Source organism: Salminus brasiliensis, chromosome 14 (assembly GCF_030463535.1).
Source record: "Salminus brasiliensis chromosome 14, fSalBra1.hap2, whole genome shotgun sequence".
In the NCBI taxonomy this organism is placed as follows: Eukaryota; Metazoa; Chordata; class Actinopteri; order Characiformes; family Bryconidae; genus Salminus; species Salminus brasiliensis.
The window spans coordinates 34,536,161-34,551,390 of NC_132891.1; the positions used below are offsets into that span (position 1 = coordinate 34,536,161).

Here is a 15,230-nt window from a genome sequence, read left to right on the forward strand (position 1 = left end):
CCGTAAACCTAATCTTAAACCTAACCTTAAATCTAAACTTTAAACCTCACCATAAATCTAACCTTAAACCTAACTTTAAATCTCACGTTAATCTAAACCTTACCCTAAATCTAAGCCTTAACCTACACTAAATCTAAACCTAACCCCAAAACTAACCATAATATAAACTTTAAACCTAACCCTAAACCCTAACGTAAACCTAATCTTAAACTTGACCTTAAATCTCTAAACCTTAAACCTAATGTTAATCTACTGTAACCGTTAACCTAATCTTAAACCTAACCTTAAATCTAACCTCAATCTAAACCTTAAACCTAACGTTAATCTAAACCTTAAACTTCACCTAACCTTAAACCTAACCCTACATCTATACCTTAATCTTAAACCTAATCTTAAACCTAACCCTTAAATGTGTCCAAGTAGTATGCAGCTCAGGCCGGGCTTGAACAGAAAAGCAGGAAAGAAAGCTTTCTACTATATTCCGGAGATGCACTGCTGTGAGAATTTGATTGCATTCAGCAACAAGAGCATTCGTGAGGTCAGGATGTTGGATGACCACCACCCAACCTCTTCCCCAGCTTGGATAAAGCACCACCATCATTCCAGACACACAGCTCTTCCACTGCTCCACAGCTCAGTGCTGCTGAGGGGCTTTGCACCCCTCTAGCCCACGCCTGGCATTAGGCAGCATGGAGCCGATAGGCTTATCTAGTTTATCTGCTCTAGAGAGTCCTATTGTATTGGCAATACTTTTTCTCCACAGGAACTAGACAAGCTGTGTATGTGTCTGTGTGTGTGTCAGCAATGGGTGCAACTTTCATGTAGATGAATGTGTTCATTAGAAGGGGTGTCCACAAACATTTGGACATATAGTACAAACAGCAAAACTGGGTAAACTGCTCGTCGCTGGGGTTCAGACTTACTGTCGTTGTTCTGAAGGAGGATAGCCAGGATTTCACTGCAGTACAGCTTGTTAGCGTCGAAAGGCATCTTTGCCTGTTTGATACAAATATAGAACGCACACACACACACACACACACACACACACACACACACACACAAATATAGAACTTTTAGCTGCAGTTTCATCATTTCGCCCCGTCAGCATTTATGCCGCCACTTCTCCTGTGTCAGTAACCGTTGGCGTCAGTGAGCTAATTCTGCGCCTGTTCAGTCAGCACCTCTAATTCAATCAAAGCGAAACCAGCGTGACGCTCCCATTTGACCTTTAATTACTTTATTTGTGGGCGATTTCTCGGGTCACGGTCCTTCATGACTGCTCACAGCTCCGCGCCGCTGGCCCAGGCAGGGCTGCCCTCATCAACAGCAGCCCAGCAACCAATCAGCTTTCAGCAGGAGTCCATTAGGGACATCTCCCTAAAACACTACAGGCCTTCACAACCTATTGATGGTCTCTGTTTAGGAGGGATGACCAGCAGAGCGTGGACTAGATGCACTGATCGAGTTAAAGCAACATTATGTTGCAATTTTACAGTAAAAACTGATGCTCCACTGACTGGAACAGGGAGAACGGCGACTCCGTCATTGCTGCTGCACTATGGAGTTTTGGTGGTGGAGCTGCAGGTGGAGAACCTCTCTCCAGAACTGCTGTGTAATGCTGCAGAACCCATATTAGTCATATTAGTGTAAAATCCTGTAGTATTACTCTACCGCCTCAGCCCACATGCTGCTACGCCTTCAGATCAAGCTTCTGGAGCTCTCAGCTTGTCCAGAAATGCATGTGTACAGCTGCCCATGAGGACAGGTTTATCGAGCTACAGTAGGAATCGGACAGAATTTAGCTTTATCCAGCTACAGTAGGAATCGGACAGGTTTGTCGGGTTACGGTATCAACCGGACAGAATTTTGCCGGATTACGGTAGGAATCTGACAGAACTTTGTCGAGTTACAGTAGGAATCGGACAGAATTTAGCTTTATCCAGCTACAGTAGGAATCAGAGAAGTTGGTCGGGTTACAGTAAGAATCAGAGAAATTTGTCTTAGTTAGATTCAGACAATTTTGTCGGGCTACAGTCAGAACCAGAATTTGGTGGGTCACAGATGGAATCGGTTTGTTTGGTTACAGAGAATTTTGTTGGGTTATAGTAGAATTCAGACGTCTACAGTCGGATTTAGACAGAGGTTCATTGGGAAAACGTTGGATTCAGAGAACTTTGAGCTACAGTCAGATTCAGACAATTGTGTTCCAGGTGGATTTACACGATTTTGTTGGGCTACAGTAGGATTCAAAGCATTTTGCTGGGCTACAGTCGGTTCAGAGAGAAACGTGGCAGGCTACAATTGGACTTGTACAGAATTATGTCCGTTTTCAGTCAAATTCAGGTAGAATTTGATTGTCTAACCAGATAATTTGTTTAGCTACAGTCAGTTTGGAAGAATGTTGGCGGCTACAGTCAAAACCAGACACTTTTGGAGGGCTACAGCCGGTTCAGAAAGAAACCTGTCAGGCTACAGTTGGATTCATAAAGATTTTTTAACAGGTAACAGTCGGATTCAGCCAGTATTTTGTTGCAAGTTCCAGGCGAGTTCAGGCAACTCTAACAACGGCAGAGCGAGTGTGGTCATGCACCACATGCGAAGGACAATTACAAATCTAACCACGTCACACTTCCCAAATCATTTGATTATCCAGAACAATGAGCCTGCTTTGCATCTGAAGCATGCGTCCCCTTCTGCAAAAATCCCCACTGCGCTGCTTGTATCCGTGAAATTCATTCGCCTTAAAAAAAACGGCCCACCCACTGTCTAACTCCGAAAAACACGAGGCGTCCTCCCAGTCTGGAAGCTCGGTGCGTTATGAGGCACCGTCGCCACCACAGCAACAAACCTCACAGGCAGCTGATCAATTATGCAGTAATGTTTCAGCTGGTTATGCACTTTGCGATGGAAATCCTGCATTATGCAGCCCATCTTACTGCAGCTGCCTGTATTTTATCAACAACTGCAGCAGAGATTTCCTACGGGGAATTAGAGCCATCGCTGAGACAGGAATTTACATTTTCATCCACATAGCATCTGGCGCCTGCAAATTGCTTATTTCTTCTGTTGCTTAAGAAACGCCATCAAAAGCGGTGACGCACGTTACGTAAACAACATACAGCAATGTTTATCTTAATAACACTAAGCAGCGACGTGGCTCTGTGGAGCGGCTCTAGCACCACCTCTCATTCTGATACACTTCTAAGCAGCAGCTTAAAAAACTGCTCAGAGCCACAATTGAGGTTTTCCTGGGTCCAGAGGGACCGGAGTCCTACAGGGTTTCATTTGCGTACTCCTTCCAGACTTACTTCATTCAACCTTATAGCTAATTATCAAGCCTATAATGAGCTGAAACACGTGAGTGTGTGTTGGAACGACACCCTGGAGGATAAGAGCAGAGTTAAAACTGCGGGGGGGAAAATGCAACGAGGGTGGCTCACGTAGTCAAGTACACCACGAGGAATGTGCTGTACGCCAACCTGACCGTACAAAGGCATACCGTCATGTGAACAAATAAGCACAACCCATGAAAACCTTTGTCTTTTTGAACTGATCTAAACATCTGGATTTGTTTATATGAGCTGCCGGCGATTAGAACATGGTAAGGGACGATTCTGGAGGAGCTTGTCTTATTTATACCTGTATACCTGCCCAACTCTCCACAGAACAGAATCCCAAAACTTCTGTAGAGCAATAAACTAAAAATTGGAGGAGCTCGGTGATGTTCTGGGGCTGCTTTGCTTCCTCTGGCACTGGAAACCTGCAGCGTGTGGAGGCGGGGTAAGATGGATTTAGTCAAGTATCAGGAAATCCTAGGAGAAAACCCCATGCCTTTCAGAAGTCATCCTGGAAATGGATTCTGGTCGACTTGAACCTCATGGAAAATCTTTGGCAGGATTTGAAAAGGATGTTACACCAAGGATATTAGTGCACTGGAGGACACTGCCCATGAGGAATGGGCTGGGATTTCTCACGAACGCTGCTGCCAGAAGCTGGAGTCTGGCTGTGCATCACATTTGCAGGAGGTCATAACAGAAGAAGGTGTTCTACTAAGTACTAAAGACGCTTGTGATGAAGGGGTTGAGCATTTCTGAGACAGCAGTCGACATTAAAAGTGGTATTTTGTGCAGTATTTGGAGAAAACACTTGTTCTATCAGTTGTGTTGAGATTTAAATCAGTCCAGTTTGGTTGGTTTATTGCAAACAGCTCAACAATTAAGGTGCAATAATTTGCAATAACTATTAATGCAGATCGTTGGAAATGAAGAACATGCACTACTGCTTAATAATAAAATGCATAAATGCATGTATTTGGATATAAAACTGAGTCATAATGCAAGTTGGACAGATCTCAGTGGTTCAATTCTATAACAGTAGCTACACAAGAACACGTTCATGGATGGAAATCAAGCCATTTTCACATGTGTACTAATGTCTTACCTTAATCCTCTTGAGCAGCCACTGCATGAGTCCCTGTTGGGCGGCCTCTGTACACAGTCCTGGCCTGAACTCGGCCATGTTCTCCACGATGGCTAGAACAACAGTGCAGAGATAGGTCAGTCTCAGGTGAACGGCAGCAGCCAGCAAAAAAGAACCGGTTCCCCTGCCTACGCTCCAAACCTTCTAGTTAATGAAGGCCTTGATCAGCATCTACAGAGCCCTCTGTCCACCAAACCCAACTCATCAAGGCCTTCAAAAGCATCTGGAGGTCAAAGCCAGCCAGCTGTGTTCTAATGGGGCAAGACTGAACCTTGGTAGTGTGAGTTAAAGCTCTAGGGGTGGGGCTCAGAGTGGCTCAGCGGTCGAATGCGCTACAACTATGGCCTGGGGGTCACGGGTTCAAATCCTGAGTTATGGAGCTTTGCCATCAGCGGATGGAGTCTCTCTTCAAGTGGGTAGATGGCACTCTCTCCCTTCAAACCTTCAAAACCCTCACAGGCATCTGTTAGCCGGTGTGGTGAAGCTGGGGACCTGGCGGTTTCCTCCCGTCACTTTACAAGGTTGAATACCAGCTATGGTCTTCTACAGCTACATCTAGAAGAGCCAAAAGGTGTCTGGTTGTGCTAACATACTACTCAAATCTCCAAATCCAAATGAGGGGCTATCAGATATTAGCATTAGCATTTGTTTATTTTTACTTTAACATTTGGGGTCTAAATTAAAGGCCTAGCTGGAACGGTCACGGTTCGCAGCTGAGACTGGACAATAGGATCGTCTCTCAGTTCCTCTCTTCTATTACAAAGGCTTGACTCAGTGCCGAAGCCGTCCAGCTAAGTGCTTTGTGAGACACTGCCCTTATCAATTAGTCCCACAAAAAGCAACAAGCCAAAACAAACAACTGTAAGAACCAGGTTCTTATGAAATGGTAACAAAACGAGCAGTTCTTCAGGCAACGGCGAACAGGGAGCGCTGCGCGATGAGGGATTACGTTCCGGCTGCTGCGTGACAAGATAAAGTCAGAGGGAAGAGTGTGCGCAACACATTCAGAGCTTTCTGCCTTTTCTGCAGCCGAACATTAAAGGCTGGTGTGGATGGAAACGGCTTTAGCTAAATCAGCACTACCCACACACACATACACACCTCTGGTCCAGCAGCTCTGACCCAGTTTGGACAAATTCAGCTCGGTGCCACAGTAACAAACTCTCCCTCTGAAAGCAAATGCATGACTGGTTCGATACCTCGGCAGAAAAGCAGCAATTTTCCTTCACATTTCCTGAGGCTCGGAGATACCGGAGACGTCACGTAGCTTTAGTGTGCAGACGGGTAAATTCACTCCACAGCGGCCGGAGTGCCGTCTTTCTACACTGTTCTAGTTCAACCCACCTGAAGTTTTAGTCAGGGATGCACCGATCCCAGATTTGCAAGTATCGGCCGATACAGAGTACCAATACCGATACCAGCTCTGACTTAAATACTCGATAGACGTATATAGCTATAAATTCTGATAATCCTTAAAAACAACAGCATGTACTGGTCGAGTAACGGCACATTTTGAAAAGTTTCAGAGCTGCAGTAAGCAAGCAGGGAAGCATTACCTTGCTAAGCTCGACCAAACAGCTTTTTAAAATTCACATTTCATTACAGAACCACGTCTCTATCTAAAACGATACTAAGAACTTCAGTGTGTGGCTTTAAAACAAGCTGCTTAAACGGAACTTTTGGTTTTAGAACCAATATAAACACCACAAGGAAAGAAATAGTGCTAAAAGTTTTAAAAGTCAGTTTAATGGTAATAACTGTTTAAACGTTTGGTTTCATAAAGTTTGCAAACAAAAATGTTCTATGTTTTAAAAACAAAAAAAGTATGTAGTATGGCGTCAGTAAGCTTCATGGTATCGGTGCTCCCGATTGCCGATATTGTGTGCGTCACCGTATACAGTATAGGTATCGGTGCAACACTAGTTTTAGTGTTAGGAGTCTTACTCACTTACAGCACTACTGAGCCAAAAACACACTAAACCATTTTAGTTTCTCAGTTCTCACAAGCTTTATCCTTCCCACTTCACCAAAGTTTACTTTTAGCTTTGTAGCTATTTCTTGTTTTTTTTTTTTTTACTTTTGGCTAAAGACTCAGTTACTTTTTAAAGCAACACTAGGGAAAATTGGCATTTCCTGCTCCTGGGCTCCCCCTACTGTGAGGAAGTGTAATTCGTGCTTTGAGCCACCACTAAAGGACAAATTTTTCTGGACGATCTGAAAGATGCAGAGCCGTCACTGATGGTAAGGAAGCATGTAGTAAAGAAGTTCTCACAAGCGGTATCCTTCCCACTTCACAAAAGATTGCTTTTAGCTAACAAACTGTAGCTGCTACTTTTTTTTTTACTTTTAGCTATAGATTCTTAGATACCTCTTAAAGCAACACTACAGAGAATTTGCATTTCTTGCTCTTGGACTGCCCCTATATAAGTGAAATTCGTCCTTTGAGGCACTACTAAAGGACACACTTTCAGCTGGACGAGCTATGAGACAAAACTTTTTACTCTTAGCTACAGATTCTTAGTTACTTCTTAAAGCAACAGTATGGAAAATTGGCATTTCTTGCTCCTGGGCTCCCCCTACTGTCAGGAAGTGTCATTCGTGCTTTAAGCCACCGCAAAGGACATTTTTCTGGACAAGCTGGGAGATGCAGAACGTCACTGAAAGTAAAGAAGCATGTGGACTGAGGCCTGTGGAGCTGGGTAATATGATGATATTTTATTGTATCATAATTCATTTTGTTATCATGATAAACAATATACTTTTAGGTATATTGAGAATATCGTTAGGGCTTAATATCAATAATATACAGTAATAATAAACAGTTAGTGCTTGATCAACTGCAAGTTTCGTTACAAACAGTGTAATTAGACCTGATCAGACTAAGTGCATCAGATGGTGAATAGAAATCACGGTCCTCAGTAAGGGAGAAGATCTGAATAGTAGTTTTAAATAATCTGTTGCTACTGATGTATTTGGTCTGTGAGTATATGCATCGTGAGAAATGTCTTTAAATATCATATTTACCCATCCATCACCCAGCCCTACTGTAGAGCAATATTACAGGATTGTCGCCAATATCCATCTCACTCCACCATTCCCCCATTACAGTCAGTGGAGCATCAGCATGACTACTCAAGTTAAAAATGCTACATAGAGTTGCTTTAAAGTACTTCTACCTTAAATTTCTACCTTAAAGTCCTAAGCAAAAGCACTCTGAAATTTTACTGGAAGTAAAGTCCCGGCTTATTTAATAAAACCTTTTAATAAAAGCTTGATTAAATGACTAAAGCAGGGAATATAAAATAAATACCCAGTATTTAAGCCCTCCAATCTGTGCAAATTCAACAAGTAAACGTTGTTCAGGTTTCAGTTCTAATACTGAGAGACATGTAAGCAGTCTGCATGTATACATGTGTGTGGTTGCGTGTCTTACCCAGTGTGTTGTGGACTCCGTCTGCCTCTTCTTTCACTGTCTCATCCAGCCTCTCCATGTTCTGCACCAGAAGAGCCACCACCTGGCCCTCCAGCTAATAAACGAGAAACACATTAATCACCTTGCAAACAAACAAACAAACAAGAGGAAACAAATCAAGCCCACACCAGTTCAGCCACTCCGTCTCACCCAATTATCAAGCAGTCATTAGTCATGTGATCGCTTTTGGGCTTCACCCAACCCTGCTCACATCACACTTCTTTATAGATAGGCAGATACTGTTGATGTCACACAAAAACCTGGTATCTCAAAAACGGCAACTTTACAGGAGAAGGGAAAAGATTTTATTAGAGTCATTTTGGAGTATTTCTATTGGTCCGTTCGTCAGGAAATTTCAGGGCATCATGTAAGGAACAACTGCCAGATTCACATTATGTCAACAAATGAAAAATGGACACAAATGGGACTCCCTGGAGCAGATAAACCTGATGAACCTATTGGCCCTTGTGCCTAATGCCAGGCGTGGGCTAGCGGGGTATAAAGCCCCCCAGCATTGAGCTGTGGAGCAGTGGAAGAACGGTGTTCTCTGGAATGATGGATGGTGGAGGAGCTCCATCCAGTACTTTTGGGAGGAGTTGGGGATGATAAGGTGAGGTGGTTATCATTTATCCAACGTCTTGACCGCACTAATGCTCTTGTTGCTGAATGCAATCAAATCCTCACAGCAATTCTCCTCCAAAATCTAGTTGCCTTCCTTCCCTTGACAGTAGAGACAACTACTCCAACACAAGCAGGATAAACTCTTTTTAATCCCCTTAATTTCAGAAGGAACACTGAACGAGCAGGTGTCCCAATACTTCTGTCCAAATTTTGCACAAGAAAATACACTTAAACTGTGTGTGTGAGTGGGGGGGGGGGGCAATTTCATATTTTTTTTTTAGCTGTGTTTGTTAACATGAATACAGTTTCTGTGTGTGAAGCTTTGGAATATCCTATTCATCAGGCCTCTCTGATCTCTACAAAAACGAAGGACAGGTGTGCAAGCATGAGGCGCCCAGCACCGAGATCACACTGCGTCCACCATGGCCCAGGCGTCAATATTGACCCATTACTAAAAATTAAACCCAAAGGCTGCCCCACTGACAATTTCCTCCCAAATCCACCCACAGCCTCCACAGTGCAGCCTCCAGCCTTGCGCCTGAAAAGCGTCTGATTGCAAAGGCAGCATGAAATGCCACGGCTGCATCAGATCCTCATACACTGCTTCTGATATTTGAAATGACTCAGTCCCTGCCTTTCTAAATGTCAGTACACACACTCACACTCACACACAGCACAAAAATCACAAAGCAGAAACAGAATTGATCAATAGCTAATGGTCAACAGTGCTCTTATTCTGCGCTCTAATTGAATCCCGTTGGAAATTTGCTTCAGGGTGACATTTAGCGTGTTCCTCTCCTAATTCTGCAGGTTTCTGTTTAGCTCACAGGTTGGCGTTGGGCTTTTTTCAGAGTCCTTTTCAAGCATTTCTATTGGTCCGTTCATCAGGAAATGTGGGTATCATGTAAGAAAGAACTGCCAGATAAACCTGCTGAACCTATTGCCCCTTGTGTCTAATGCCAGACATGGGCAAGAGGGGTATAAAGCCCCCCAGCAATGAGCTGTGGAGCAGTGGAAAAACTGTGTTCTCTGGAATGATGGATGGTGGAGCTCCGTCCAGTACTTTTGGGATAAGGTGGGGTGGTCACTAATGCTCTTGTGGCTGAACGCAATCAAATCCTCATTGCAATGATAGTAAAAGCCAATTTAGCTATGACAGAGGGGTTCAGACTGCCCCCCATCTTTAGTTTTCGGGGGGCGAATGACCCCTTACTTGAGGCCTACGTTTTTACTACAGTGACATAAACCAGCGTCCAGTGGCATCTACTCACCAGGGCGTCGATGAGGACCTCAGCTCCTTCCTCGCTCTCATGGAGGGTGTCTATGTCCGTGAGCTCCTGCAGCAGGTCCACCACTGCAATAGCGATATGTGCTGCGGGTTAAGGTGAATCAACAGAGACTGCAGGGAACAGAGCTCCCACTGTTGCGTCAGGTGACCTTCTCAGGTAAATACCGCTGTGAGAAAGCGTTGGCTCAGATTCCTGAATCTGAACACAATGTATTTAGTCGGATTTCATAGCGCAGGGGGTTTATAGTGAGAAAAAGAAAAAGTTGACGTGAAAGCGTGGCACTTTTCTTGCTGCTTGCAAGGCGTCAATTATGCAATTAATGATAGTCTGGCGTGAAAAGGTGGTGCAAAACCATCCAGGAAGTGATATAAACCTAAAAATAACACTTAAAGAACTGCAGGCGTCAAAAAACAGCACCTGGACGATCCCTCACGAGCTCTGGGACAGTGCGTTCTGGACAGATGAAGCTAAACTGGAGCTTTTTGGTCGATAGATACAGCTGGATTATCCAAAGCACACAAGCAAGCCTACCTGAACTTCTGGACTTTTGTGACGGCCCAGGCAAAGTCTCACCAGTCTGAAGAGGGACCTTCAGGGTCTGTTCAGAGCTGTAGTAATTATCTGGGCAGCAGACCAGGTTTACACCCGGCTACAGGAGCTGTTCACACCTGGTAGTCGGGTCGAATCGAGGAACTCGGGACTGTCCCGAGACCACCTGGTGTTATTACTGTATTCACACCGGCCCAAATGAATCCCACAGCACTGCTGTGATGTAGCTGACCTTGACAGGCATTAGTAAAACCCTGCACTGAAATCGATACAGATCTGCGAGCCAGTCTGCCGTTAAACGCATAGAGAACAGGATAATTACTTCTAAGTCAAATCAGCATTAACTGAGTAGTGTTCTCCGTTTCACTCCATTCTACTGAACCGTTCGAGTGAGAGGATATCAGTGTTGTCGTGGCTCAGCAGCCCCAGCAGAGAGTGGACAGCGTTCAGCTCCACCAGCAGGTGGTACAGCTCTGGAATGGTGGCGATCACGTGCATCTCCTGGATGATGTCATTCAGGTCCAGCTCTGCCTCCATAAACCTGCCCATGGCCACAAACACACATGTCAGGAAGGTCCATAGAGATCAACATTTCTCAGAGATATAGAATTTACAGTGTACTATGGTTTTGGTTTTCAGAAAAACACATGAATTCATCATCTGGACACATAGAGCTGTATTTAGATGTACTGTATTGCATGACTAGCATGTTAGCCTGTGGCAAGCTGGCCAGTTTAGTTAGCCTGCAGCTAGAGCGAGACATCAGGACACTACATAGCACAGCTTCTTTGTCAAATATTTATATCAATATTTATAAAGCTGAATACGCTCATAAACAAAACATGGAAACCGGACCTCACAAGAACTTGCAAGAACTACAGAATGCTGCTTAACCCGAGTCATATTAGTGTAAAGTCCTGTAGTATCAGTCTACCGCCTCAGCCCACATGCTTCTTTACCTTCAGAGGCCACTTCTTCATCTCTCAGGCTAGTAAAATGTGGCACACGTGGCTCAAATTGCAAATTCCACTTCCCGACTGTAGGGGGAGCCCAGGAGCAAGAAAAGCCAATTCTCGCATAATGCTGCTTTAACTGATATTTAATTGAATATAATTTAAAGACAGGTTAAGTATCAAAATTAGCATTGTTTGTGTTTTATAATTTGACATTATTAATGAAATTAATATTAAGCGTAGACACATTTACATTTACATATATACGTAGATCTATTCACACAAAACTGCTGTCTTGGGAGGTCAAAAAAATATATATATACTATTTTAAATTGGCCACAAAAAAGTGAGTATTCCTTAATAACGTCTATTCTAGTTAATTACAGTGCCAATCAAATGTATTCAGCCTTGTTTTCCCCTTTTATTACTTTTAGAAATACAATTATGATCAACTTAATTTGGCTTTCTACAAAACAATGTGAATGAAATAAAAGCATATCATGTAAAATAAGTGATTGCATAACTATGAAGTATTATTAAATACTGAAATTTGAATGTCTAATTTCTCACTCTCCCATAAAGCTCTGACTGGTGAAGAACCCTGCAAACAGTCTCTCCCATCTCAGCTGCTGAAGCTTTTAATGCCTTCAGAATAGCTCGAGGTGTCTTGGTGATGGGGCTGGGCGATATGCTAAAAATACTAGATCATGATATTTAAAGATTTCATATTTCATCATATAAACTACTGTTCAGATCCTCTCCTGTACTGAATCCAGTGATTTATACTCAACATCTGCTGCTCTTCATTTAACTAACCCTTCAGTCTAATGACACTGTTAGTAATGAAACCTGCAGCTGATCAGAGTTTATTAAGCACTAACAGTCTCCTCCATGTGCTTAGAATAGCATATTGATATCACGATAACAAAATTTATCACGATATGATAAAATATTGTCATATTGTCCATCTCTACTTGGTGGCATCCCTCACTAGTCTCCATAATTGAGATTAAAGAGTTAGAGAAGTTATTTTTTTGGTAAATTCTTTCAAAAAAGGCTAATTACACTGACCATGATTCCCTTGACAAAAGCAATATAAGTGGGTGAATATTTTTCATAGGCACTGTATGATCAATTCTAATTATTCATAATCAATACCGCTGAGTTACCACCTTCACACTGATGCATCGGGATTAAATCTACTGTGTGCTGATGTACAGAGGCGAGGTAGGTGGGGTGTGTGTGTGTGCGTGTGTGTGTGTGCATCCACATAACTCACTTTTCTGGGTTGTCTGGAAATTTAATCCGGAGTTCTTGGTTTTTGTACGACCTTTTCTCAAAGGTCAGGATCATTTTTTTCACCATGGCCTCGTCCACCAACTCTCCCTGTTAAAGCAACACAGACGTCCTGGCCTTCAGCACTTGGCATTATCACACAGGGCTACTCAACCACACCTGCAGCACTGCATCATACGACTGGTCCTCATCAACCAGGTGAAGTCGGGAGAAACAGCCTATCTGACGTGTACTGTAAGCTAGTGTCAGTCATACAGCGTCCGAAACCACATACACGAGTCTAGTCGAGATATAGGATGTGGACAAAAGTATTGGGACACCTGATGATTCCTTGTTTCTTCTAAAATCAAGGCTTGTCCTGCTTTTGTTGGAGTAACTATCTCTACTGTCCAGGGAGCAAGGCTTTCTACTAGATTTTGGAGGAGCATTGCTGTGAGGATTTGATTGCATTCAGCAACAAGAGCTAGAGTTATGGAGGTGAGGATGTTGGATGATGATGATCACCACCCCACCTCATCATCCCCAACACAGTTCTTCCACTGCTCCACAGCTCAATACTGGGGGGCGTTAGACCCCTCTAGCCCACACCTGGCATTAGGCAACATGTTGCCAGTGGGTTCATGTTTTGTCTTATTCTATTGGCAGTACATCTCTACAGGAACTAGATACGCTAGTGCGTGTGCATTTGCACATTTAGAAGTAGCTGAATGCATTCATTAGAAGGAGTGTCCACAAACATTTGGACATATAGAGTAATTTCACAATGCTAACTGGTGCGGCATAAATTTAAATGACCTTCTAGTCTATAACAGCTCGTATTTGCAGCGTCCAGATATCCGGACAGCAGTACCTCTGGGTCCACCTCATCCTGGTCCATGAGCTTCTCCAGGATCCTCTCCTTGTCTTCTAAATCTTCACCGTCAGGTTCCCCCATTGCTGCGTACCTTGGAGGTTCTCTGCCGGAGGTCTTGTGTTTGACCCGAGATTCCTCGCCGCCATCTTCCTCCCGGGGCCGCTTTGCTCCTCGGTCGGGCTGTTAACGAGAAGAAGAACATGAGATAGGTGAAGTCAGACAGAACGAATCTGGTAGCAGCGCCATTAGAGTCAGTGTCCTTCAACGGCCCACATCAGAGTCCGGCCTACAAAGCCAAGACCCTCCTGAAGCCTGATCTGTACCAAGAGGCCTTCCGGCTTCAAGTGCGGCTCGGCTCGACCCGCCATCCTTTAAGATCCACGGAAGACGAGCGTCCAGGCTTCTTTCGGTCCTGCACCGAACTTCCCCTGGGAGTCGCTCGCTGTCTCCAAACCCAGACTGAGGACCCTCTTTTTCCCCCCGAGAGTGCTGGGGGGAGTGTGTATGTAGAGAACTGTGGTCTCCAGTAGTATCTCAGCTCAGAGGGATCTTCTGAACTCAAGAACCACTGGAAGAACCACTGGAAGAACCTTCACTCCTGAGTGTCTAGATGTTGGACATGGGAGTCATGGGGGGCAGAACTGAGGTCAAGCAAGATTAGCTGAAGCTTAATCAGTCCAGAGAACCAGGTTCCACCGTCCACAGGGCAGAGCTGGGGGCTTTATACCCCTCCAGCTGATGCCTGGCGCTGGGCATGGTGACCTTAGTAGGGGCTGCTCCTGTCTGAGGAGGCTCTCCAGGTGGGTGCTCCTAAAAACAAGCGGGACTCACCAGCTGGAGGGTCTCTGGAGGGACACTTCTTATGAAGTCCAGCACTATTCCAGCGTTAGAGCAGCTTTATAATACCATAATGAAACTAGCTAATAGCGGGGTGTAAACACAGCAGCTGCATTAGCCTGTGAGCTAGCGCCCGCTAACATGCTCGAGCCCGCTGCTGCTGTTGCCGGGGTGATGCTAGCTGGCTAGCTAGCTAACCCGTTAGCAATTTTAGCATTTAGCAACGAACTAAAGGAGCGAAACCGTCAATACCTGGTAATTCAGCAGCTCTCCAACATCCATAGTCCTGCAGGAGCTCCTTTACCCCTCAAATAAACGTGTTTTAGGGGGAAACTGGGAGCGCTGGCCGCTAAACTTCTGTCTTCTCGCTCGGCGTCGCTAATGAGGGGCGGCTGCTTAGCCACAGCGCCCCCTACAGACCCGGAGAAACAGAAACACACACACACACACACACACACACACACACACACACACACACACACACACAGTGGCAGGCAGCTTGCCGAGCCCGGGGTATCGAACCCACAACCCTGTCATCACTAGCCCAGAGCTCTAACCGCTGAGCCACCACTGCCCTGCATAGTATTTTTATATTAATTATGTATAATAATACAATAATAACTCGTTTATTAAGTAATTATGAATGATAAACGGTTAATAATAATTATTATTATTTTTAAAAGCCCTATATCACTCCCTCGCTCAGTCACTCACTAGTTCACTCTCATTCACTCAATCACTTACTCACTCGTTCACTCACTCAATCACTTACTCACTCGTTCACTCACTCAATCACTTACTCACTTGCTCATTTGCTTCCACAGTCACATACCTGTTCACTTAATTGTTCACTTGCTCACTTACTTAATTGCTCACTTGCT

At 44.3% G+C, this 15,230-nt stretch overlaps 1 protein-coding gene across 1 annotated transcript in view; it reads right to left on the reverse strand.

Moving 5' to 3' along the window:
- ctnnbl1 (catenin, beta like 1) overlaps positions 1-14,718 on the reverse strand; it is a 48,854-nt gene extending 34,136 nt beyond the window's left edge. The window contains exons 1-8 of the mRNA XM_072696671.1: positions 14,602-14,718; positions 13,510-13,692; positions 12,643-12,749; positions 10,807-10,951; positions 9,844-9,936; positions 7,913-8,006; positions 4,441-4,532; positions 924-996 (exon numbers count right to left, since the gene is read on the reverse strand). Coding sequence (XP_072552772.1) covers positions 924-996; positions 4,441-4,532; positions 7,913-8,006; positions 9,844-9,936; positions 10,807-10,951; positions 12,643-12,749; positions 13,510-13,692; positions 14,602-14,631 — 817 coding nt within the window. The 5' untranslated portion in view covers positions 14,632-14,718. The remainder of the gene's footprint in view (positions 1-923; positions 997-4,440; positions 4,533-7,912; positions 8,007-9,843; positions 9,937-10,806; positions 10,952-12,642; positions 12,750-13,509; positions 13,693-14,601) is intronic.
- Between the last annotated feature and the right edge of the window lie 512 nt (positions 14,719-15,230).